Source organism: Dasypus novemcinctus, chromosome X, assembly GCF_030445035.2.
Source record: "Dasypus novemcinctus isolate mDasNov1 chromosome X, mDasNov1.1.hap2, whole genome shotgun sequence".
Classification (NCBI taxonomy): domain Eukaryota; kingdom Metazoa; phylum Chordata; class Mammalia; order Cingulata; family Dasypodidae; genus Dasypus; species Dasypus novemcinctus.
The window spans coordinates 187142554-187169160 of record NC_080704.1 but is presented as its reverse complement, the minus strand read 5'-3'; the positions used below and the strand labels follow the sequence as shown (position 1 = coordinate 187169160).

At 39.1% G+C, this 26607-nt stretch overlaps 2 protein-coding genes across 2 annotated transcripts in view; one reads left to right on the top strand and one right to left on the bottom strand.

Annotated features, from left to right (window-relative positions):
- Positions 1 to 15775, bottom strand: part of FUNDC2 (FUN14 domain containing 2) — a 101896-nt gene extending 86121 nt beyond the window's left edge. Inside the window, exon 1 of the mRNA XM_004479162.5 lies at positions 15504 to 15775. Within this exon, the coding sequence (XP_004479219.1) occupies positions 15504 to 15642 (139 nt within the window). The 5' untranslated portion in view covers positions 15643 to 15775. The remainder of the gene's footprint in view (positions 1 to 15503) is intronic.
- A 5017-nt stretch (positions 15776 to 20792) lies between these two features.
- The window catches only part of F8 (coagulation factor VIII), a 382001-nt gene continuing 376186 nt past the window's right edge, over positions 20793 to 26607 (top strand). The window contains exon 1 of the mRNA XM_058291449.2: positions 20793 to 21119. Within this exon, the coding sequence (XP_058147432.1) occupies positions 20974 to 21119 (146 nt within the window). The 5' untranslated portion in view covers positions 20793 to 20973. The remainder of the gene's footprint in view (positions 21120 to 26607) is intronic.

The window sequence follows — 26607 nt, the reverse complement described above, 5'->3', positions numbered from 1 at the left end:
GAAGGTGAAGAGAAGGGAAAGGGGTCAGAAGGAATGTTGCAGGAAATAATGGCTGAAAACTTCCCAAATCTACTGAAAGAGACAGATGTACATATCCAAGAAGCACAGCGCACTCCACAAGTCATAAACCCCAACAGGCCCACCCCAAGACATATACTTGTCAAATTATCCAATGCTCAAGACAAAGAGAAAATCCTAAAAGCAGCAAGAGAAAAGAAAACCATCACATACAAGGGAAGCTCAATTAGATTAAGTGCTGATTTCTCTTCTGAAACCATGGAGGCAAGAAGGCAGTGGTATGATATAGTCAAGGTACTAAAGGAAAGAAATTTCCAACCAAGAATACTCTATCCAGCTAAATCAGCATTCAAACATGATGGAGAGTTCAAAATATTCGCAGACAAACAGAAACTGAAAGAGTATACCAACAAGAAACCTCCCCTTCAAGAAATTCTAAAGGGAGTTCTACAGGAAGAAAGGAAAAAACAGGAAAGGCAGAGTTGGAGGAGAGTATAAGACCAACAACAATAACAAAAAAGACAAAAAAAATATATACAAACAAAATATGACGAACACAAATCCAATCAAAATATGGCTAGCACAAATAATTCCTTGATAGTAATAACACTGAATGTCAACGGATTAAACTCACCTATCAAAAGATTCAGACTGGGACATTGGATAAGGAAATATGACCCATCCATATGCTGTCTACAAGAGACACATCTTAGACCCAGAGACGCATGGAGATTGAAAGTGAATGGCTGGAAAACAATCATACAAGCTAACAATAACCAAAAAAAGGCAGGAGTAGCTATATTAATATCAGACAAAATAGACTTTAAATGCGAAACAATTGTGAGAGACAAAGAAGGATACTACATTTTAGTGAAAGGGAAAATCTGTCAAGAAGATCGAACAATCATAAATATCTATGCCCCTAACAAGGGTGCCTCTAAATACGTCAGGCAAACGCTGGAAAAACTAAGTGAAAGAATAGATACATCTACAATTATAGTGGGGGATTTTAATACACCACTATCAACTCTGGACAGAACATCTCAAAAGAGAATCACCAAAGAAACAAAACATCTGAATAGTATATTAGAGGAGCTCGATCTAATAGATATATATAGATCGCTACACCCAAACACAGCAGGATATACATTTTTCTCAAGCGCACATGGATCATTCTCCAAGATAGATCATATGCTAGGCCACAAAGAAAGGCTGAATGAATTCAGAAAGATTGAAATAATACAAAACATTATCTCTGACCACAGTGGAGTCAAGCTGGAGATTTGCAAGGGACAGAAGCCCAGATTTCACACCACGATTTGGAAATTAAACAGCACACTCTTAGAAAAACAGTGGGTCAAAGAGGAAATCTCAAAAGAAATCAATGACTACCTTGAAACAAATGATAATGATAACACAACATACCAAAATTTATGGGATGCAGCAAAAGCAGTACTGAGAGGGAAGTTTATAGCCATAAATTCATATATCAAAAAAGAAGAAAGAGCAAAAATTGAAGAACTAACTGCACATTTGAAGGAATTAGAAAAACAACAACAAAGTAACCCAACAGGAAGAAGAAGGAAGGAAATAACAAAGATAAGAGCAGAACTAAATGAAATAGAAAATAAGAAAGCACTTGAACAGATAAACAAGACCAAGAGCTGGTTTTTTGAGAAGATTAACAAAATTGACAAACCTTTAGCAACACTAACAAAAAAAAAAGAGAGAAGATGCAAATACACAAAATAAGAAATGAGAAAGGCGATATCACCACTGACCCCACAGAAATAAAGACTATCATAAGAGGATATTTTGAAAAACTATATTCCAACAAAAATGACAATCTAGAGGAAATGGACAAATTCCTAGAAACACATAAGCAGCCCATATTGACAAAAGAAGAAATTGATGATCTTAACAAACCAATCACAAGCAGAGAGATAGAATCAGTTATTAAAAATCTCCCAACTAAGAAGAGCCCAGGGCCAGATGGCTTCACAGGTGAATTCTACAAAACATTCCGGAAAGAACTGACACCAATCCTGCTGAAACTATTCCAAAAAATCAAAACAGAAAGAACATTACCCAACTCCTTCTATGATGCCACCATTACCCTAGTACCAAAGCCAAACAAAGACATCACAAGAAAGGAAAATTACAGACCAATTTCTCTAATGAATCTAGACGCAAAAATACTTAACAAAATACTTGCTAATCGTATTCAACAACACATTAAACGTATTATACACCACGACCAAGTGGGATTCATCCCAGGTATGCAAGGATGGTTCAACATAAGAAAATCAATCAACGTAATACGCCATATAAACAGATTGAAGGAAAAAAATCACATGATTATATCTATTGATGCAGAAAAAGCATTTGACAAAATACAGCACCCTTTCTTGATAAAAACACTCCAAAAGATTGGAATACAAGGAAATTTTTTGAACATGATAAAGAGTATATATGAAAAACCTAAAGCCAATATTGTTTACAATGGAGAAATCCTAGACTCCTTCCCTCTAAACTCAGGAACAAGACAAGGATGCCCACTGTCTCCGCTCCTATTTAACATTGTCTTAGAAGTACTTGCTTGAGCACTGAGGCAAGAACCAGAAATAGAAGGCATTCAAATTGGAAAGGAAGAAGTCAAAATTTCATTATTTGCAGATGACATGATCCTATACATAGAAAACCCTGAGAGATCTACAACGAAGATTCTAGAACTCATAAATGAGTTTAGTAAAGTCGCAGGTTATAAGATCAATGCGCAAAAATCAGTAGCATTCCTGTACACTAATAATGAGCAAGATCAGGAGGAAATCAAGAAACAAATACCATTCACAATAGTAAATAAAAAAATCAAATACTTAGGAATAAATTTAACTAAAGAGGTAAAGAACTTATACACCGAGAACTATACAAGATTGTTCAAGGAAATCAAAGAAGACCTGAATAAATGGAAGACTATTCCTTGTTCATGGATAGGAAGACTGAATATTATTAAGATGTCTATCCTACCAAAACTGATCTACACATTCAATGCAATCCCAATAAAAATCAATGCAGCCTTCTTTAAGGAACTAGAAAAACTAACTATGAAATTTATTTGGAAAGGAAAGAGACCCCGAATAGCCAAAGACATACTGAAAAAGAAAAACGAAATTGGAGGAATCACACTACCTGACTTCAAAACATACTACAAAGCTACGGTGGTGAAAACAGCATGGTATTGGCATAAGGACAGACACATAGACCAATGGAATCGAATTGAAAGCTCTGATATAGAACCTCACATATACACCCACATAATATTCAATAAAGCCACCAAACCCTCTCAACTGGGAGAGAGTGGCCTATTCAACAAATGGTGTCTGGAGAATTGGATAGCCATATGTAGAAGAATGAAAGAGGATTACCATCTCACACCTTATACAAAGATCAACTCAAGATGGATCAAAGACCTAAATATAAAAGCCAAGACCATAAAAACCTTAGAAAGCAGTGTAGGGAAACATCTACAGGACCTTGTAATAGGAAATGGATTTATGAATATCTCACCAAAAGCACGAGCAGCAAAAGAACTAATAGATAAATGGGACTACCTCAAAATTAAAGCCTTCTGCACCTCAAAGGAGTTTGTCAAGAAAGTAAAAAGGGAGCCCACACAGTGGGAGAAAATATTTGGCAATCATATATCTGATAAGAAACTTATAACGTGCATATATAAAGAACTTCTATATCTTGAAAATAAAAAGATAAACAACCCATTTAAAAAATGGGAAAAAGACTTAAACAGACACTTCTCCGAAGAAGAAATACAAATGGCAAAAAAGCACATGAAAAAATGTTCCAAATCTCTAGCTATCAGGGAAATGCAAATTAAAACTACAATGAGATACCATCTTACACCCATAAGATTGGCAGCTATGAAAAAAACAGAAGAATACAAGTGCTGGAGAGGATGTGAAGGAAGGGGAACACTCATCCACTGCTGGTGGGAATGCAGAAGGATCCAACCGTTCTGGAGGACAGTATGGCGGTTTCTCAAAAAACTAGCCATAGATTTGCCATATGACCCAGCAATACCACTGCTGGGTTTATACCCAGCAGAACTGAAAACAAGGACACAAACAGATATATGTACACCAATGTTCATAGCAGCATTGTTCACTATTGCCAAAAGTTGGAATCAACCCAAATGCCCATCAACAGATGAGTGGATCAATAAAATGTGGTATATACACACAATGGAATACTACTCGGCTGTAAGAACAAACACACTACAAACACATGTGATAACATGGATGAATCTTGAGAACCTTATGTTGAGTGAAGCAACCCAGACATTGAAGGACAAATACTACATGACCTCAATGATATGAAATAAACAAGCTGCCTTAGATAGCAAGAGACTGAACGATAGGCTTACAGGAAATCAGAGGGTGGAGGAAGGATATGAGCCGATGTCTGCAGGGGTGGAATTTAAGATGAGATGGTGGTAAGTATGAACACAAAGAAGAGATAAAAGGGGGGCAAGGGGTTGCCTTTGGTTGGGGCTTTACGGGTTTGAGGGTGGCTGGGGAGGGATGGATGGGTAACATTGCCCAAAAGTGGGGGGAGGGAGGGGTAGCATAGGAACACAGGAGAGGGTCAGGTGTTGGTGGAGAGTAAAATGCCGAGAAAATCATATCAAAATATAATAAAGAGGGTTACCTGTTTAGAATGCTCGGAGGGGAGGGTCTGATGCAGGACGGGCTCCTGGGGAATGTCTAAATGCTTATTCTGCCAGAGTGGGTGTCACCATGGGGTAGAAACCCAAGTAGTGAGAGTGGGGGTGGACCCACATCCTGGGGAGGACTAATGCCACCAAATAGAGGGAACTGTATCCCTCGAGAGAAAGGGTGGCTCCCAGGGCATTGGGGCAGTTGAGCAAGTTAGGCCCTGAACACTATTCCATCTATCTCTGGAAGTGGCTCCTCAGGAAACGGAGGTTGGCTGTCACTGTGGGCACCAAGGTGGAAGGGAAAATGGACGTTAAATGTGTGGAACCAAGGTAAATGGGGAGTAAGAGAGGAGTTTCTTGAGAGTACACAAGGATGGATATAAAACATGTAATATTACACCATAACATATAGGAGATGACAGACTGATAATGTCAACCATAATGTAAAACATAGGATAACTAAGAATGTAAAGAACTGTGTATCCTAAAGTATGCACCATAATGTAAGCACAGATGTCACCTTGTTAGAAAGCTAATGTCTCAGACTCTGTACATCACGTTAAGTAAATATGATGTGAATAGGGTGTAAGAGTATCGCTGTGGAAGGAAAAAGCTTTTGTGGTGGATGTATGGGAGTGCTGTATATTATATATATGCATTGCTGTGGTCTAGGACTCCTGTGAAGAGAAGCTGAATAATTAGGGGGGAAAAAAAAAAAAAAGGATGTAGAATTTTTTCAAGTCAACATTCTTTATCTAAGTTCTTTATCTAACTTTATCCAAGTTCTTTATCTAACCTTTAAATCCATCGCTATATGCCATTCCCTAGTAAGGGACCATGACATTATATTGGGCTTCAAATTTCAGGGAGTTCTGGATCACAGAGTGTTTCAACAATGGCAATGGAGGGATACTGGTATGGGATACCAATGACAGGTGATATATGGCTGACAGGGAGCTGTACAGAACATATGTCCAGGGTGCATGGTAATGTTTGGATATACTCATAGTGGCAACAATTAAAAACCACAGCAGGGGGGGTACTGGGTTCCTGGCCAGTGGTGCTCTGTTGTGGTCCCTAGGGGAGCAGCGACAGTCTCCCAGGTACAGCGGCGGGGACCGGGAGGGAGTGAGGGTTCAACAGTGAGCCCCTGATGCTAATGACTATGCTTGTGAGCTGATAAGCCTAAAATAAGAACAAGGCCTAGAGCAACATTGTGCCTGGGAATTTCCTCCTGTCAGCCTTCATGTTACTCAAATGTGGCCAGTCTCGAAGCCAAACTCAGCATGTAAATGCAATGCCTTCCCCCCAGCGTGGGACATGACACCCGGGGATGAGCCTCCCTGGCACCGAGGGACCACTATCAACTACCAACTGATGATGCAACTGGAAAATGACCTTATACGGAAGGTTCAACGTGGATCAGCAGAATATCCCTGTCTACATAAAATAACATGACTTTAAAATGCTGTTTGACCTAAAGTAAGGGGGAAATGGAAAAGAGAAATGAGTTTATATGGCTACGAGTTTCTAAAAAAGAGTCTGGAGGCTGGCAGAAGGATTGCCCTCATGCACAACTGAGCAGAGTCAGAGAGACAGATAAAGCAGATACAACCCCCAGATATCGGTTCCTTCGAGGGCTAAAGAGACCCATGGGAATTATGGTCATGGCCGATGGGGTTAACTACCAGGTCAGATGGCCCCTTTTTGGAACTGGTGTTTATGTGTGATGAATCTGGACTCAGATGGGATCTTCCTTCATAAGACTTTCATGCTAATGTGCTGGAGGTGCAGTTAATGTTGGGGTTTAAGATATATTTAGGGGATTTGAATCTCTGGACTGACAATGTGATAGCCAGGTCCTGAGCTCAACAGACTCCAGCACCTACAATATGATTTATTGGACTTACCACACTCAGCTAAGATGGAGTTGAAGAAGGACAACCACCACACCATGGAGCCTAGAGTGATTACAACTGAAAGTGGGAGGATTGCATCCAACATCCATGTGGAATCTGAGCCTCCTCTTGACATAGAGGTGCAATGGACACAACCAATCCGATGTCCACATAGAAGAGGTGGCATTGGATTGGGAAACGTGGACATGGTGGCTGATGGGTATGGGGAAAGGCAGGAAGAGATGAGAGGTGGAGGCGTCTTTGGGACATGGAGCTGCCCTGGATGGTGCTTCAGAGGCAATCACCGGACATTGTAAATCCTCACAGGGCCCACTGGATGGAATGGAGGAGAGTATGGGCCATGATGTGGACCATTGACTATGAGGTGCAGTGGTGCCCAAAGATGTACTTACCAAATCCAATGGATGTGTCATGATGATGGGAACGAGTGTTGCTGGGGGGGGGGGGGGAGAGGTGGGGTGGGGGGGTGGGGTTGAATGGGACCTTACATATATATTTTTAATGTAATATTATTACAAAATCAATAAAAAAAAAAATAAAGACCAATTGGCCCACAACCCTAAAAAAAAAAAAATAACTGCTATATAAAAATTTTTAAATCATGCATTATTCACACTTTTGAAAGAAGATATTTTCTCACGTTCTTTTTCTCTATATATCTTTACTGGCCAAAAATATCTCAAGCTTTGTTTTTTTAGTTTTCTTTTTTAAATGTTGTCATGAGGATTCTTTTAAAAATTCTCTCATTGTCTATCCACATAGAGAGCAAGACCTACCCTTCCCTGCAGCCTACTCCCCTAGACCCCCCTGCAAGTTGAGAATTACTCAGACAAAGCTTATCAAAGCAACACTTTGGCACTTCCCTCAAAGTTGGATTGAGTAGATACCTGGAAAGTGTTACAAGTTTCAGAAATGATATCCTGATGTAGAACCCTCTGGCTTCAGGGGTAGTAGGTCCCACTACAACAAGTCCTCAGTACCTCTAAATAACATGCTAAAGAAGTATTTGATTGTTTATGAGAAATAAAGTTCCTTGGCAGAAACATGAAAAAAACAAATAAATTTAACAAAACCAAAAGTTGGTTCTTTGAGAAGATCAAGCTTACAGTTACAAGGCCCTAAGGAATCCAACCTAAGGTTACTTCCTTACCAAACTCGGTCATTACATGTTGAAGCAAGATGTGTCAGGTGATGTCTGTGAGGGTTCAGCCTTTCTCTCTCCTTTTAAGGCTCCGTGGGTACAGCTTCTTCATATCTCAGCTGTAGGCTGGCATAGGTCTTGGCTCTCTTCCTGGGACACACTTCTTTCCGGGCTCAGCTGCCCTGGTCTCTTCACCAGGTCAGCTGTAATCTATCAGGTGAATGGCCCATATCTCTTCCAGAGGCCCATGCCATATCTAGGGAACTGTCTCTCTTCCTCTTTATATCGTCTCTGTGTATCTACTTCTGTGTTCTTCTTGAGTGAATGTCTGTTTACATAGCCCACAAAGGGGGTGGGAACTCAAACTGTATCACAGTAATGACCTGGTCTTAACATAATTTAATCAAAGTCACCTCAGCTGAATCTAATACAATCAAAGGCTATCTCACCCAGAGGAACAGACCAGTTTACAAACAAAATTCAATATCTTTTTGGAATTCATACATAAATCAAACTGCTACACCCTGTGGCAATTTGGAATTGTTCATGAATTCCAGAAATTGTCATTGGAATATGTCTGTAAACTGGTCTGTCAGAGGTACCACTTTAAATTGATTAAATTATGATTAGGACTTTGGGCCACATCAGTAGGGCACTGGGGGTGGGGACTTACAGAGAAAAAACATGGCAAAAGACAGAGTTGTGAGTTGTAAGCTGGAGCCCTGCAAGTGAACACACAGAAGAAGAACACAGAGGAATGGAAATGGCTCCTTAGATGAGGCAGAAGCCCCAGGGAGAAAGAGCCATTCATGTGATAGTCTACAGCTGGCCTTGTGGAGAGAGTAGAACAGCTCAGTCTTGAGAGAGAAATGGAGCCCCAGGAAGAAAGGAACCCAAGAAGCCTGAATTCTTGGCAGACATCGGCAGACATCTTGTCCCAACATGGGGCAACAGACTTTGTTGAGGGAAATAACTTATGTTTTATGGCCTTGTAACTGTAAGCTTCTACCCCAAATACCCTTTATAAAAGCCAAAAGAGAAAAAAAAAACAAAACCACAAAACAACAACAACAAAAGCCAAAAGATTTCTGGTATTTTGCATCAGCATCCCTTTGGCTGACTAATACACCCCTCTCATTCAACATTGTGTTAGAAGTTCTCGCTAGAGCAATTAAGCAAGCTAAAGTAATACAAGGCATCCAAATTGGAAAGGAAGAAGTAAAACTTTCACTACTGCAGATGACATGCTCCTATGAATAGAATGTAAAAAAAAAAAAAAAAAGAAAAAGAAAAACCTACAAAAAGGCTACTAGAGCTAAAAATCTAGTTAAGCAAAGTGTCTGGATACAAGATCAACCTGCAAAACTAAATGTTTCTATACACTAGTAATGATTAACCTGAAGAAGAAATTAAGAAAAATATTCCATTTACAGTAACAACTCAAATAATTAAATACTTAGCAATACAAGTTAGCCAAGGATATAAAGGACCTGTACACAGAAAACTACAAAACATTGCTTAAAGAAATCAAAGAAGACCTAAATAAACGGAAAAACATTTGGCATTCATGGATTGGAAGACTAAATATCATTAAGAGGTAAATTCTACCCAAATGCATTTACAGATTCAACACAATCCCAATCAAAATTCCAACAGTCTATTTTGTAGAAATGGAAAAGCCAATTATCAAATTTACTTGGAAGGGTAAGAGGCCCTGAAAAGATAAAAAAACATCTTGAAGAAGAAGATGGAGGTTAGAGGACTCACATTTCCTGAATTTAAAGCAAATTACAAAGCTACAGTGGTTAAAAAAGCATGGTACTGGCATAAACATAGATATACTGACTAAAGGAATTGAATTGAGAGTTCAAAAATAGACCCTCACATCTATGGACAATTGATACCTGACAAGGCTGCCAAGTCCATTCAACTGGGACAGAATAGTCTCTTTAAGAAATGGTGCTGGGAGAACTGGATATCCGTATCCAAAACAATGAAAGAGGACCCCTAACTCACACCTTATACAAAAATTAACTCAAAGTGGACCAAAGATCTAAATATAAGAGTCAGAACCATAAAACTCATAGAGGAAACTGTAGAGGTGCATCTTCAAGATCTTGTGGCAGGCAATGGTCTTAGACTTTACATCCAAAGGACAAACAACAACAGAAAAAATAAACGGGACCACTTCAAAATAAAACACTTTTGTGTTTCAAAGAACTTCTTGTCAAGAAAGTGAAAAGGCAGCCTATGCAATGGGAAAAAATATTTGGAAACCACGTATCTGATAAGGGTTTAATATCCAGAATAAATAAATCCTACAACTGAACTATAAAAAGACAAACAACCCAATTGTAAAAGGGGCAAAAGTCTTAGACATTTTTCCAAAGAGAAAATACAAATAGCCAAAAACCACATGAAAATATACTTAACATCACTAGCTATTAGGGAAATGCAAATTAAAACCACTATGAGATATTTCACGCCTACTTAGACTGGCCACTATTAAAATTCAGAAAACTAAAAGTATTGGAGAGGATGTGAAGAAAAAGGAACACTCATTCACTGCTGGTGGGAATGTGAAATGGTGCATCCACAGTGAAAGACAGTTTGGCAGTTCCTGAGGAAGCTAAGAATAGAATTACCATATGATCTGCATTCTTGAGATTAGGTATAATCCCAGAAGAAATGAAAGAAGGAATGCAAGCAGACATATGCACATCAATGTTCACAGCTGCATTATTTACAATTGCCAATAGATGGAAACAACCAAAGTGTCTATCAACAGACGAATGGATAAACAAAGTGTGGTATATACATATGATGTAGTATTACTCAGCTGTAAGAAGAAATGAAGTCCTGAAGCACACAACAGCATGGAAGAACCTGGAGGACTTTCTGATAAGTGGAATAAGCCAGACACAAAAGGCCAAATATTGTATGATCTTACTAATACAAAGTTACATAGAGTAAGCAAACTCACAGAATCTAGAATATCTAGAGATAGAACAGAGGTTGAGAATGGGGAGTTGATGCTTACATTGTGCAGAATTTTCAATAAGGTTGACTGTAAATGTTTCAAAATGGATAGAGATGATGGTAGCACATTACTGTGAGGATAATTAAGAGCACTGAATTATGGGTCTGAAAGTGGCTGAAAGGGTAAGTTTTGGGTCATCTTTGTTACTAGAAGGAAAGCTAGAGGATAAAACATGGGACTGTATAACAGTGAACCCTGTGATGCACGATGATTCTGGTTATTAATACAAATATAAAGAAGTTCTTTCCTGAACTATCACAAATGTATGTCACTATTACAAGGTGTTAATAATAGGGTGGGATATGGAAAAATACACCTAAGTCAAACTATGGACTATAGGTAGAGCTAACAGCAATATGTTAATATTCTTTTATCAATTGAAAAAAGGTACCAAACCAATGCAAATGTCAATAGGGGAGTGTAGCAGTTTGATAGGGTTATGAATTCCAAAAATAGATACTGGATTATGTTTGTAATCTGGTCTGTACCTGAACATGATTGAGTTATGTTTGGGGCTTTGATTGGGCCACATCATTAGCACATTGAGTCCCCACCCCTTGGTTGGTGGGGACTCACAGATAAAAGGCACGGCAAAGGACAGAGTGGAGGGTTTCTGATGTTGGAGTTTGATGCTGAAGCCTTAAACTGGAGCCCTGGAAAGTAAGCTAACAAAGCAAAGAGAAGCTAGCCCCAGGAAGAGAGGATCCCTGAGCCCAGGAAGAAGTAAGCCCTGGCAAGAAAGGAACCTTGAACCCAGAGAGAAGCAAGACCCTGGAAGGGAGAAACCCAGGAAGTCTGACCCCTCGCAGATGTCGGCAGCCATCTTGCTCTAACACGTGAAAAAAGACTTTAGCGAGGGAAGTAACTTATGCTTTATGGCCTGGTATCTGTAAGTTCCTACCCCAAACAAATACCCTTTATAAAAAACAAATAATTTCTGTTATTTTGTATCAGCACCTCTTTGGATGACTGATACAGGGGGTTATACATGACTGTTGTAATTTTTACATGACTCTTATGTAAACCTACAACTTCTCTCATTTAAAAAAATTACTATAATTGAAAAGAAACATTATTCTAAGTGAAAGAAACCAGATACAAAATACTACAAATGGTATGATTCCATTTGTATAAAACGTAAATATAAATAAATCTATAGAGACAGAATTAGATTAGTGGTCATGTAAGGTGGGGAGGCATAGGGGATTGAGAGGTGACTGCTAACAGGTATGGGGTGTTTCTTTCGGGAGTAATGAAAATGTTCTAAAACCGATTGTGGTGATAAACACACAACTCTGTGATTATACTAAGAGCCATTGATTTTAGCTTGTGGATGGATTGTATGGTCTATGAATATATCTCAATAAAACTGCTTAAAGAATTAATACGCATGCAAAGAGGCAAAATCATATTAACAGAAACCAAGAAGAAAAAAAATAGAAGCAGAACCAGAAATGATCCAGATGCTGAAGTAAGCAAATAAAGATGTTAAAAAAAATGTTCCAAAGGGTTAACCTATGTGTAACTGTGGTCCCAGAAGATTATAGAAGAGAATGGGGCTGAAATAATAATCAAAGATGCACAAAGAAAGTTTATTAAACAATACACTTATAAATAATCCACAGGTCAAAAAAACCATAATGGAAAATTAGAAAACAGTGAATAGAAGGGAACTTCTTCAGTCTTATAAAACGGCATCAAAACAACACCACCAACAAAACCTAAAGCTATCATATTTCATAGTGAAATACGGAACACTTTCTCCCTAAAATTGGGGAAAAGGGAAGGATGTCCACGCTCACCAATTCTATCCTATGTTGTACTACAGGTCCTAGCCAGTGAAATAAAGTAAAAAAAAAGAAAGGCAAAACGATTGGAAAGGAGGTAATAAAACAGTCTTTATTGTGCATGTAAAAAACCTCATGAAATCTATAAAAAGCTACTGGAATAACTGAATTCAGCAAGGTCAGAGAATACAAGATCAATATAAAAATCAGTAAATTTTTATGTACTAAAGAAGAATTGGAAAACTAAATGAAAATTGAATTGAAAATACAAGGAAATAAATGTAATGAGGGAAGTGCAAGGCTTCTACATTGTAAACTATAAAACACTGAAGAGAAAATAAAGTTGGTCTAAATCAATGGAGAGATATGTCTGCTTTCAAAGACTATATTTTTTAATGTTCATTCTCTCCTAACTGATCTATAGATTCAAAGCAATTACAATAAAAAAGTAGGCTTTTATGTAAAAATCAACAAACTGGTTCTAAAATTTATAAGAAAGTGTGAAGGACCTAGAGTTTTATTCCAGGTACTATAGCTGCAGAACAAATTACTTTAAACCTTCATGAAGTAAAACAATCATTTATTATGCTCTCAGATTCTGTGGACCAGGAGTTCAGACAGAACACAGTTTCATGGCTTGTCTCTGTTCTATGATGTCTGAGACTTTAGCTGGAAGACTTAAAGGTCAGGATCTGGAATCATCTGAAGACTCATACACTCCTATGTCTGGTGGTTTATGCTCTTGATCAGTTGGGGACTTTAGTTCCTTTCCATTTGGCCCTATCTACATGGATTAGTTTAGATTTCCTTGCAGATAATGCCTCGGTTCAAGGGTGAGTGTCCCAAGCGGGAAATGAGGAGGAGAGAAACTAACACTGTTTAAGATCTAGCTTTGGAAACTGTGCATTGTCACTTCCACCACATTCTACTAGAGCAGTAACAAGTCCCTAGCCAGATTCAAGAAGTGAGGAGGATACAGATCCAACTATTCAGTGGGAAGAATTTCAAAATAACATTGAAAGAAGAGCATGTGAAATGGGAAATATTGTTGCAGTCATTTAGGAAAATACAATCTGCCTCAAGTGGCAACAACCACTTTAGGAATAAAAGGACAAAGCTGAAGAAATTACACTACCTAATTTCCAAAAGCTACAGTATTCAGTACAGTGTGGTATTGACCCAAGAATACACAAATCTATCAGTGGAGGAGAACAGAGACCAGAAACAGATCCATACATATATTCATTTGCTTTCCAATAACATGGCACCGTAGTAATTCAACAGTGAAAGAAATGTCTTTTCCACAGTGTTAGAAGTGGTAGACATTGTATGAAAAAAGACTCTCAACCCTTACCTTACACCATATACAAACTATAATTCAAAAATTAATTTGATTCAAGATGGATCACAGATCTCAATTTACAAGAACCAAAATATGAATGTTTGAGGAACAGGAAATGGAGATGACTGGGTCCTCTATGGCCCATAAGCAGTTAAATAATTTTTAAATTTTCTAATGTAACAGTAAAACATAACTGCTGTGTTGAAGAAGAAATTCTCCCTGGATTAACGAGTACCACTGAAAATATGAGTGAGATGTGGGCCTTGTTTTAATGTAATTTTACCAAACCCCCTGGTTCAAAAGGTTCCAGTCAAAAGGAGGATTTATATTCAAATCAGAGATGTTTGATTAACCCAACTTCAGTCAATCATCAAACACCACTAAGCACTGATGATACACAAAAGTAAATCACCAGTCATGCTATCAGCCCAATAAGTCAATGATTATAGCATGTGATCATCACTATGGTAAAGATTGAAGTTCATGATGTCACCCTCATGATTCTCACAATTTCCAAGATGCAACTATCTGATCAACCTAAAAATTTTAAGTGAATGAAGGCAGTCTGTTCTGCAGGAAAATAATGATTTTACTGTACATTCCAACTTCTTAAAGTCTTAAATTCAGTAGTCTATTGATCAATGTTTAACATCAGGCTTTTGGGGGCAGGAATGGCTTGCTTAGTAGCAAATGTCAATATCCATAGTGTGAATACTGCCACTGTGACATCACTGAATGCAGAATTGTAAAGAGAAGCATAACAGTGTACTAAACAATATCTCCACCATACAGATATAATTGATGTAAATCACCTCAAGAGAACAGATAATAGTAAAACATGGTAAATAATGTGAATGTGGTGAGTCTTGAGTATTTTCATGACCCTTGTTTTTAATATAACTTATTTAAGTATTACATAAAATAGATTTTTTGATGATAGCAGTGTTTAGCAATCAGATCTTCTGAATCAACACAACTGAATTTAACCATAAGCATTCAAAGAACGGTAAGAAGTATATAACTTAGAAACGGTGCTGCACTGCATTCTAAAGGGAATCTTTCTTTGCATGGACTAAACAAAATACTATTTCAAAACATCATTCCATCTGTGCTACATTTTCAAAACCATCAATGACGCAGTGGGAGAGGTGCCTAACATGTAGAATGACGCTTGCCAAGCGTTTGAGAGGATTTCTCCAAATGATCAAAAAGCCACCTTACTCTCATAGGGGTCAGGGCGCTTCCCAGATCAGGGACGGAATGTCTGAGGTTCAGCTGTTGGGGGCGGTGCAATAGGGTGAGTGAGCCCGACGGGAGAAGACACCCAGGGGGTGGTTCGGCCACAGCCCAGCGGGTGACCTTGGCTGGGCCCTGGATAATGTCTGGGCCCCAGGCGAGGCCCGGGCCTGCTCAGGCTCCCCGGAGAGTTCGGTGGTGACTGGCAGGCACAGAGCCCTTCCATTTCCGGAGCCCTAAAGGCGGCTCCCTTCGGCACTGGCCGCGCGCGCACCCGGCCGCCCTTACCTTGACTGGACGCGGCCATTTCAGCGAGCTTGTCTCGCGAGGACGCCCTCAGAGGCTCAGCACGGAGACATGTGACAAGACGCGCAGTAGTCGCAACCGCCGGCAGGTGACTTCCGGCACGTGGAGCAGATGTTTCCATTCCCACGGCCGCAGCGGAAGAGGGCGGGCTGCGCACTCGGCAGGCGCGTCTCGCTCATGCGTCACCTGCATCACGGGATTCGGCGGGCGTCACAGAACCCGCGGCCCCGCCCAGCAGGCCTACGCGGAGAAGCAGCGCATGCGCGGAGTGGGGTTGGCTGGGGAATGGGGTGGGGCGGGGGAATGCAGCAGCGGACATCGTGAACGCGCAGAAAGGCATCTGGGGTGGAGCTGCCGGCTCACAACCCTCGCTTGGTAGCCGTTCACCTAAAGGTGTCTTACCCTTAGAGTGACCTTAGAGTGTCTTACCCTTGACTTCTCTGTAAATAAAGGAGGCAGGCTCATCGTGCTTGTTCTTGTAAACATTTAGGAAGTACTCAATGTCCCCGACGCTTTTCCAGTGGAGGAAGCCAGATATTTTGCCAAATAGTACATTCACAATAACTAAGAGAACCGCTGGGAAAAAATGAACTTCCATGCCCACAATACCTTTGGAGCCCTTCAACGATGTGCCGGACATTGGGAAGAGCAGAGGGCACATCTCTCCACCCCACTATCAAGCTACTTCTCTCACAGTCAACCCCATCCCGGTTAATGGCAATGCAACTATTCCACTTGCTTAGGCTGAAAACCTTAGCGTTAATCCGGACTCCTCTCTCTCGAACAACATTCATCCAATTCATAAGCAACCCCTAAAAACAATGCTTTCACAATGAATCCAAAATGCAGCCATTTCTCCTCCCCTCCGGTGCTACCATCCTTGTCCATTCTACAATCATTTCTTGCCCCCTACAGTCCGTTCTCCCCCTCACAGCCAGAATGATCAGTCTAAAAGGTAATTCCGATCATAGCACCTCCTCTATTCATAAACTTGCCCTGGCTCACCACTGCCTTCAGTATAAAAGCCAAAACCCCTTTGTTTGAATGTGACTTCACTGAGACGTTATACGGCCATCCCTTTTTAAAATTGCATCCTGGAGGCTCTCAGGAGGTAACTCTTAGGCACCCTGCTGCTAGGATTAGTTCAAATTTCAGGCACACGGGCTCATACGCATAAGCACCAGAATCAAGGGCTCATCATTGAACAATCCTTCTTCGCTGGTCTTTGCCCTTGCATTTGGGGGATTGTTGCTGTTCCATTTGAGGAATGTGGCAGAGTGCCCTTGGCTAGGAACTCAGCACTCCCTCAGTTGTTGTTTGTAACTGTAACTACTATGGAAATACCCAACAAATATCCGAACATTTTTATATATCCTATATACATGCCCTGGAGAACTCCCAACCATGAGTCCCCCATCAATAACATCCCACACCAGTGTTCCTCCACTGCCATAGCCTGAACCCCTCTGTGGTCCAAAACTTCTTCAAAAGTGAAGCCTATTATATTGCCAAATTCAATTAATAGGAAAATGAAATAGTAATGATAGGTTTACAGATTAGAATTAGAATACACACTAATTTAGAAAAACTAAACTAAGCCAAACTCAGTATGTAAATGTATCACCTTCCCTTTAGTGTGGAACATGACTCCCAGGGAAAGAAGAGATGTGATGTGGGGGCATTTTCAGGACTTGAAGTTGTCCTAAATGATATTGCAGGGACAGATGCTGGACCTTATATATCCTGCCATAATCCACTGAATGGACTGGGGGAGAGGGTAAACTACAATGTCAACTATAATCCATGTGGTGCAGCAGTGCTCCAAGATATGCTCACCAAATGCAATGGATGTGCCGCAATGATGAAGGAAGTTGTTAATGTGGAAGGAGTGGGGGTGGTGGGGTATGTAGGAACCTCTTATATATATATTTTTTAAGATTTATTTATTTATTTCTCTTCCCTCCCCCCCCACCCCAGTTGTCTGTTCTCTGTGTCTATTTGCTGCGTCTTCTTTGTCCGCTTCTGTTGTCAGCGGCACAGGAATGTGTTTCTTTTTGCTGCTTCATCTTGTGTCAGCTCTCGGTCTGTGCAGCACCATTCTTGGGCAGGCTGCACTTTCTTTCGCGCTGGGCGGCTCTCCTTACGGGCGTACTCCTTGCACGTGGGGCTCCCCTACATGGGGACACCCCTGTGTGGCACCGCACTCCTTGCGTGCATCAGCACTGCACATGGGCCAGCTGCACACGGGTCAAGGAGGCGCGGGGTTTGAATCGCAGACCTCCCATGCGGTAGGCGGACGCCCTAACCGCTGGGCCAAGTCCGCTGCCCTTATATTTTTTAATGTAACATTTTTTGTGATCTATGTACCTTCAAAAATTACAATAAAAATGCTCATTTAAAAAAAATTGCCTCCTGGTACCTTTCTATGCTCCCTTACCTTGCTTAATTTTCCTTTCTTGCACAGCACTTATTTTACCTGCTAATAAACATATAATGTATTCATGTATTATTTTTTATTGTCTCTCTTTGAGTTGTTAGGTTTTGTTTTTATTGCTGTACATCCAGTGCCTTGATCAGTTATCTGTCTAGGACAAAAATGGGTATTGTATCGTCTTAGGCAAGCTATTTAATTTCTCTACTCCTCAGTTGCTTCATCTGTACCTATTTTGCAGTGTTTGTGAGAATTAAATGAGACAGTGTGTAAAGACTCTGGCATAGAAGTTATCAACCTGTGTTTTAATTATCTTTTTACCTTTTTGTCTCTCCCATTGGACTGTGACCCCCAGAGGACATGAACTGGGTTTTATTCCCTCTCTGAGAATTGGAAGCATAGCATTGTGTTTGGAAGCATTCTTTCTGGAACCAGATTACATGGGGTGGAATGCTACCACTTACTAGTTGTGTGACCAAAGGCAAGTTGCCTAACTCTCTGTGCTTCAACTTCACCACCTGTAAAATGATGACAAGCAGAGCAGCTGCATTAGAAAGCACTTAGGACAGTTCCTACCATATACTAAGTGCCAGCTATTACCTTTGCATCCTGGTGTCTGGCAGAGAGGAGATCTCAGCAAAGGTTTAACAAAGGGGCTTCTTGCCGCTTGCTTCCAGGCTGAATAACACTTCCCATTCGCTCCCGAACTCGTTTGTATTAGGGCAGAATGGAGATAATCAAATTCCCTGTGATACCGAACAAAACACACATTCTTCTGTCCTGTGCACTTTATTAAGGGATTCCTGAGACACTTATTTCAAAGAGAGAAAGAATTTATTTGCTTGTGCATAGCAAAGGAGGTCAGTGGCCTTAAAGACTCAAAATCTACTTACCTGCACTGCAGTAATCCTGATAGTTTTATAGTATCTAGGTTAAGCAGTTTATGCTAATGAGTAACTGGTTCCTTCCTTAACAAACATTAGGGGGCTGAACAGGATAGGGGTAGGTACAAAAGGTGAGTCACAAGGTTATTAGAATCACAAGACAATCATTATCAGAAATTAAGGCATCTGGGGATAGGAGGCTACAAAATGGGGATCAGTTATACGGTTTTTATTTTTTATGGATTTCAAACAGGAAGGTGGAAGGATGACCATTTCAATAGCAATGTCCATATACAAGTGTAAGATCTGTCTGGACTAATCATCATAATAGTAGGTTTCAGTTGGAGATGACAGTATGAGATGGTTGGAGATGGATCTTTATATGGAGATGACCATATAAGATCCATCTGAAATAATCATAATAGCAGATCTAGGTTGGAGATGACCATTTACAAAGGGTGAGGTCAGTCCAGCTAGTATCAATAATTTTAGATATTAACTTTGACTATTTTATAATATATTGGAAAGTAAAAAGGCATTCATATAATGACTTAGTAACCCTGGTCAAGTTTCATTTTGTTGGCTCCTACACTTTGAGGCTATGGGAAGGCCCTCACTCCCTGTACTGTATACTAAACTGAGTAGGATGCACTTATTGCTTAGAGTCCCTGCATGAGTGGCTACATTTTGATGTAAGGTAATATATCCTATACATGGGCCAAATTTAAAGAGCCTGCGGGGGAAAAAAAGGATCAGGCAACAATAATCCAAAATAAATAAACAAATTCAAGGTGTTTATTAGTGTTATGGAGACAATAAAGCAGGGAGGGGTATCAGTAGTGCTGGTGGGTGTAGAGAGCTTACAACTGAGAAGGGAAGTTTTGAGCCAAGACTTGCAGGAGGCATGGGAGTTTTTAAGGAAAAGCAAGGAGGCCAGTTATCACTGAGGTAGGTTAGTAGAGGGTAACTGGAGAAGACAAGTCACAATATGGTTGACAGACAACATGGCTGGCAGACCGCACGGCCAGTAGACCTCATGGCCAGCAAACAACATGGCTGCAAGACCTTGCTGGGACCTTGAGTGTAACCCAGTTTCTCTTTCCAGGACCTCCTGTTAGCCCCAGATATTCCCGACAGGCCTCATTGGTGGGGTAACCAATAACCGCTGGGGCCCCTCCCCTTAGCATTAACAAAGGGGAAGCATAATTAACAGTTTAAACAGTAACCACACAAGGCAGCGAGAGCGCTCTCTGCCTAGAGGAGCCCACATCAAATGTTGGTGTGTATTTCCATATTTCTCTCCCATTTCTCAGTAAACTCTCTTCTTTCCCCCATTTCCCAACAAATTCTGGCCTAACTAAACTGGTATGTCCTTAAATTAATTTATGTGACATAGCCAAGAACCTAGAGGAATCCATCACTTCTCTGTCTTCATTGCCAGAGTTGATGAAGTAAAAGAGTTGGGGGAAGGGGTTTGCAGATCCTGTGGGATGCTCTGGGCAATGGTAAAGACCTAGGATTTTACTTTGCGCAAGGTCAGAAACTGTTGGAGGGTTTTGGGGCACAGGAGTGATATATCTGTTTTATAGTTTTGAAAAGTCACTCAGTGACAGTGCTGTGAAGGGGAAGGGTAGAAGCAGGAAGACTTAGAATAATGGTTATTCTTGCTTGTGAAAGTGGATTCCAGAACCTTCAACAATATCTGGAATTCCCCTTGCTGTGATACAAAATAAGAGGGTTGGAGTGGGCTAGGAATATAAGTACAAATTAATGCTCTCCTTCACTTTGCCCTCTCTCTTCCTCTCTTACTTCTCTTAAAGGTTCTGATTAAAGCAGCCTTCTGATGCCCTAGTGCTTTCAGAGGTGAAAGGGTTAAGCTTTAACTCTGCCTCCCTACTTCAGTTCTTCCTGTGGCTGCTTCTCCCTGCCAAAAAGTAAACAATCCTGTTTGTTACTGCTTTAGTGCAGATGCTGCTGTCCCACCCAGAGGGTAATTTCTAGACTTCTCAGGAAAAATTTTGGGGCTTTTCACTAAATCATAGAAAACTTACCTTTTTTTTCCTGAGAGCCAAAGATATTTTTAAAAAGAATTAATCTTTTAATTTCTTCAGTTGAACATTTTCTTGCAGTAAGAACCATGCACATGGAGGTCTCTGCCTGCTTCTTTTTTTGCCTTCTGCGATTCAGCTTTAGTGCCACCAGAAGATACTACCTTGGTGCTGTGGAACAGTCTTGGGACTACATGCAAAGTGAGCTGCTTGGTGACCTGCACATGGATAAAAGGTAAAGGCATAGCTATTCTAAAGAGTCTGATCAGGGGCCAGGAATGTGAAAATAAGACTCTGGTTGGAGCAAGGTACAAAAATCAGACGCTAGTTAAACCCAGAAAAAGCATTTCCAGGGAAGACATGTAGGCACCTGTGCTTTTCACACAAAAAATTAAATGGTTGCTAAGTGCCAATCACTTTCACAGATCTGACCTATTGATATTTTGTTCTGTTCTTTCCATTGCTTCTCCGTCACGTGCTGCCACTCTATAGAAGCAGGACAAAGGGATCCCATCAATATTAAATGCAAGTTTGTTCTTTAGATCTGTGTACGTGTGTATCATCTTTGCCCAGTTTTGGTGTAAGGATAATTTTACTCCTTAGGCCATGTATGTTCTCTCTCTTTCTCTCTCTCTCTTATTTACTCTATGTAAAATCATGTTTCTAGGAGCTTTCTCTATTTTATTGGTCTTGTAAAGAATCACCTTTTGGTTTTATTTAGCAATCCTTTTATTTTCTTTCTGTCGAAACAATTTCCGCCTTTACTTTCCTTAATTCATTCCTCTCTAATTTCCTTTGGTTCATTTTTTCCTATTTTTGCCTATTGATTTGAATGCTGAAAATCATTGATTTTAATTTTTTTCTTTAAATGTGTATCATAAAGATTCGAATACAATGACTATATAATGCAATGCAAATATTAAATGTCATATCATCCATACTTTAGCCTTTTTTCAACTTTCTGTTAGTTCTCCATCCTCCTCCCACATTAGCCCCTTTCTCCCACTTACTCCCAACCACGTAACACCAGTGACCATATATATTCATGCACACAGACATGCACATGTGCAAATGAAGGTTTTCAAATGAAAGTTTTCTTGGTCATTTTTTGTTTTATAAAAGTGAGATATTATACGCATTTTTCTCACTCAACACTTGGCAGATGTGAACTCCCTCCAAGTCAACTGATATCACTCTAATTCATTCCTTTAAATGCCTATATAAGATTCAATAATTTAGTCAACTCATCCATTTATTCCAGTTATTTTAAATGTCTTATTATATACACTGTTGCTTTTATTTCTATGGGACAGATTGTCAGTAGGAGTATTGCTAGAACAAAGGGCATGTTTCCTTTTAAATTTTGATAGCTGTTCCCAAATTGCTTTTCCTAATCGGGCCAGAATTTGTCACAAATCTCTACAATTAACATACGTGAGTGTCCTTCTCGCTGTATTCACACCAGCAATTAGTTTTATCTTGCTTTTTAATTTTTGCCAATACAATGTGTGAAGAACGATAGTACACCATTACTTTAATTATGATTCTTTTATTTCTAATGAGGTTGAGCATCTTGTCAAATGTTCATTGGCTATTGGATTTATTTTTGTGTGTGATTTGATTATTTGTATGCTTTGCCTGTTCTTCTTTGGGATGTTTGAGTTTTTAAAACTTACAAGAACCCTTTTAACATTACAAGTACTAACATTTTGTCAAGTATATTGCAATTTTCCCCCAAATCCATTGTTTGTCATTTGACTTTATAACGTTTACTAAAAAAGTTTTTAATTTTCATAAAGTCAAATATATCTATCTTCTCTTTCTTATTTTCAGGGTTACCAGTGTTGGATAAAAATGTTTTCCCCAACTCAAGGTTATATGTGCGGTATCACAGATTTTCTTGCAAGATTTTCAGTGTTTTACTCTTTACATATGTCTTTCACTTGATAATTTTCATAGATGGTATAAGATAGAGATGCCTGGTGTTATTTCCATCATCAAGGTCAATAGCCTATTGTAATAGTTACATTATTACATAATACGCTTTTTCACTGATTTGAATCAACACATTTATCTTATAAAATTTTCATATATATTACTATTTCTGAATTCATTGTGCTATTTCACAGATCTACTTTTCTCTTCTTATGCCAATATTATATTGATTTGATTACAATGGCTCTGTAATATATTCTGATATCTGGTAAGGGAAATCAATCCTCACCATTGCTTTTGTACCTTTCTTATCTATTCTTAGGCACTTTATTCTTTCACATAAAAATGTTAAGATATTTTTTCAATTTTAAGAAAAATCAAACCCTATTTTTGAATCTAATTGAAATTTCATTATACTTATATATTAATTTTACTAATATAACGAAGTTTTATAATTCATTATTACATTAATCCCTAAGCATTTTATGTGTCTTATTATTGTTAATAAAATAATTTTTTTCTATTTCTACTTTTAGGTGCTTGGTACCAAAATAGAGAAAAGCTATTGATTTCTATGTATTCATCTTGAATCTAGTTACCTTACCAAGTTCCCTTATTAATTCTAGTAGTTTTACACCAGCATCTCTATGGGTTTTGAATCAGCGAAGTCATGCAGATTTTACACTTTTCTAATGTTTATAGCCAATTATTTCATTTCCTTATCTTATTAAACTTATTAGAAAATACAAGAAAACGTTAAATAATAGTAGTTAAAGTTGCATCCCTGTCTACTCCATTTTACTTGAAATACTTTTAATATTTTGCTCTTTAGAATAATATTTGCTATTTGTTTTTGGTAAATGGTCTTTGTTAATTCTATTCCGATTTGCCATAGAAATTTTGTTATAAATAACTTTTTAGCATCTAGCATCATCTGAATTTTCTTCTTTAATATGTTGCTAGACAAATAGATTGTTTTAATAGATTTACTGGCAGTGACCACCCTTACATTCTTGGAGTACAATCTACTGCTCATATAATTTGAATATTGTTGGGTTCTTTGTGTTAATATTTCTTTAGAAACCGTGTGCCTTTATTATGTGTGTTTGATCTATAGCTTTATTTTTACTATTATTATTAGGTTTTAGTGAAAGTTTTGTTGGATTCATAAAATGAATTGATAAGCACTCCATATTTTTCTGTGACCTAGAATAACTTAATATTCGAATTATCTGTTTCCTTAAAAGTCACATAAGGGAAGCAGATGTGACTCAAGTGATAGGGCTTCTGCCTACCATATGGGAGGACCCAGGTTTGATCCCTAGGGCCATCTGGTGAAAAAGAAGAAGAGAAAGCATGCCTATGTGGTGAGGCAGTGCCCATGTGATGAGCCAAGTGCTCACACAGTGAGCCGAGTACCTGCATGGGTGCCCACATGGTGAGCCGAGTGCCCGTGTGATGAGCTGAGTGCCCGTGTGGTGAGCTAAGTGCCCTCATGGTGATTCAAATGCCCGTGAGAGTACCCATGTGGTGAGCTGAGTGCCTGTGTGGTGAGCTGTGTGCCCACACAGTGAGCCAGTGCCTGCACAAGTGAGTCATACAGCAAGATGATGATGCAACAAAAGATAGATGAAAGGGAAAGTCAAGGTGAAGTGCAGCAGAGACCAGGAACTGAAGTAGCGCAGCTGACAGGGAAACTCTCTCCACATCAGAGGTCCCCAGGATCCAATCCTGGTGAATCCTAGAGGGGAAAGATGAGAAGAGAAGACAAAAAAAGAAATAGATAAAGAGGATCACACAGCAAATGGATACAAACAGCAAAAACAGCAGGGCAGGGAAAGGGAGAAAATAAATAAATAAGTCTTTTTAAAAAAGTCACATAAAACTCATTAATGAATCCATTTGGTCCTAAGTGACATTTGCAATAATTTCAATCACTTTTACAAGCTCTTCTATGATAATTAGTCGATTCAAGCTTTCGACTTCTTTTGGGGTTAATTTTAATAATTTTATACCTTACTGGGAGGTCATTTCTTTTAATTTTTTTCAACTTTACTGCTGTAGTGTTGCGTATAGCACTCTCTCATTATTCTTTTACTCCACATTATCTGTAGTTATGTCCCATTTGTCATTCTTAAGCGCCTCTATCTTTGTTATTTATCTTTTTTCCATAATCAGGATTGTCAAGGATTTATCTATTACTTTGTCATTGTTGGTATTTTCAAAGAATGTGCTTTTGGGTTTATTTATTCTTCCTAGTTGATTTTTAGTTTTTTTTCTTTATTAGAGAAGTTGTGAGTTTATAGAAAAATCATGCATAAAATACAGTATTCCCATATATCACCCTATTATCAACACCTTGCATTGGTGTGGAACATTTGTTACAATTGATGAAAGCATGTTTTTATAATTGTACTATTTACCATAGTTCATGGTTTAATTTAGGGTTCACTGTGTAGTGTAATTCCAAGGATTTATTATTTTATTTTATTTTATTTACTTTTTTCATATTTTTTTTCTTTATTTTTTTTAATGTTACATTCAAAAAATATTGAGGTCCCCATATACCCTCTACCCCCCTCACTCCACCCTGCCCCCATAACAACAATCTCCTCCATCATCATGAGACATTCATTGCATTTGGTGAATACATCTCTGAGCACCGCTGCACATCATGGTCAATGGTCCACATCATAGCCCACACTCTCCCACATTCCACCTAGTGGGCCATGGGAGGACATACAATGTCTGGTAACTGTCCCTGCAGCACCACCCAGGACAACTCCAAGTCCCAAAAACGCCCCCACATCTCATCTCTTCCTCCCACTCCCTACCCCCAGCAGCTACCATGGCCACTTTCTCCACACCAATGCCACATTTTCTTCGATTACTAATCACAATAGTTCATGAATAGAATATCATATTTTATTTTTTAATACTCAACTTATTTTTAGATTTTATTTTAATTATCTCTTCCTACTTCCTTTTGGTTTATCTTGCAGTACTTTTTCTAGTTTTTAAGGAAAAGTAAAATGTTATTCTCTCTTTTTTTGCCCTTTGCTATAAACAATGAAGGAATTTAGAGCAATACATTTTTCTCTGAGTGCACCTTTTCCATATCTCATAGGTTTCAGGATGCAGGGTTTTCTTTTCATGGTTTTCAGTATATAATAAATATTCTCTATTGTTTCATCTTTGATTCAAGGGTTAAATAGGGGTATACTTCTTAATTGCACTTTTTTACTTGCTTGTCAGGTTATTTTTTAAATATGTGAATACTTTTGAGATATTTTATTAGTTTTCTATTACTGCCATTACAAATTATCACAAACTTGGTGGTTTAAAACTAACCCCACTTATTATCTCACATTTTCTATGGGTAAGAAATCTGGGAACAGCATGGTTCAGCTAAGTCCTATTCAGGATCATACAAGACCCAAATCAAGATTTTGGCAGGGCTGTGTTCCTTAACTGGAGGCTCTGGCAGTGAATCCACTTCCAGGCTTATTTGGGATGTTGGCTGAATTCAGTTCCTTCTTTCACTTTGCACGTAGCCCTCTCCATCTTCAAGTCAGCAACAGTACATCAAGTACCTGTCACCCTTGGAATATCTGTGACTTCAACGTCTTCTGCATCATTCTGACCTCTCTTCTGCCTCTGTCTTTTGCTTTTAAGGACTCTTGTAGTTATATTGGACCCACCTGGATAACCCAGAATGATCTCCCCATCTCAAGGTCAGCTGATTAGTGACCTTAATTCCATCTGCAAGGTTTTCTTTTGCCCTGTAA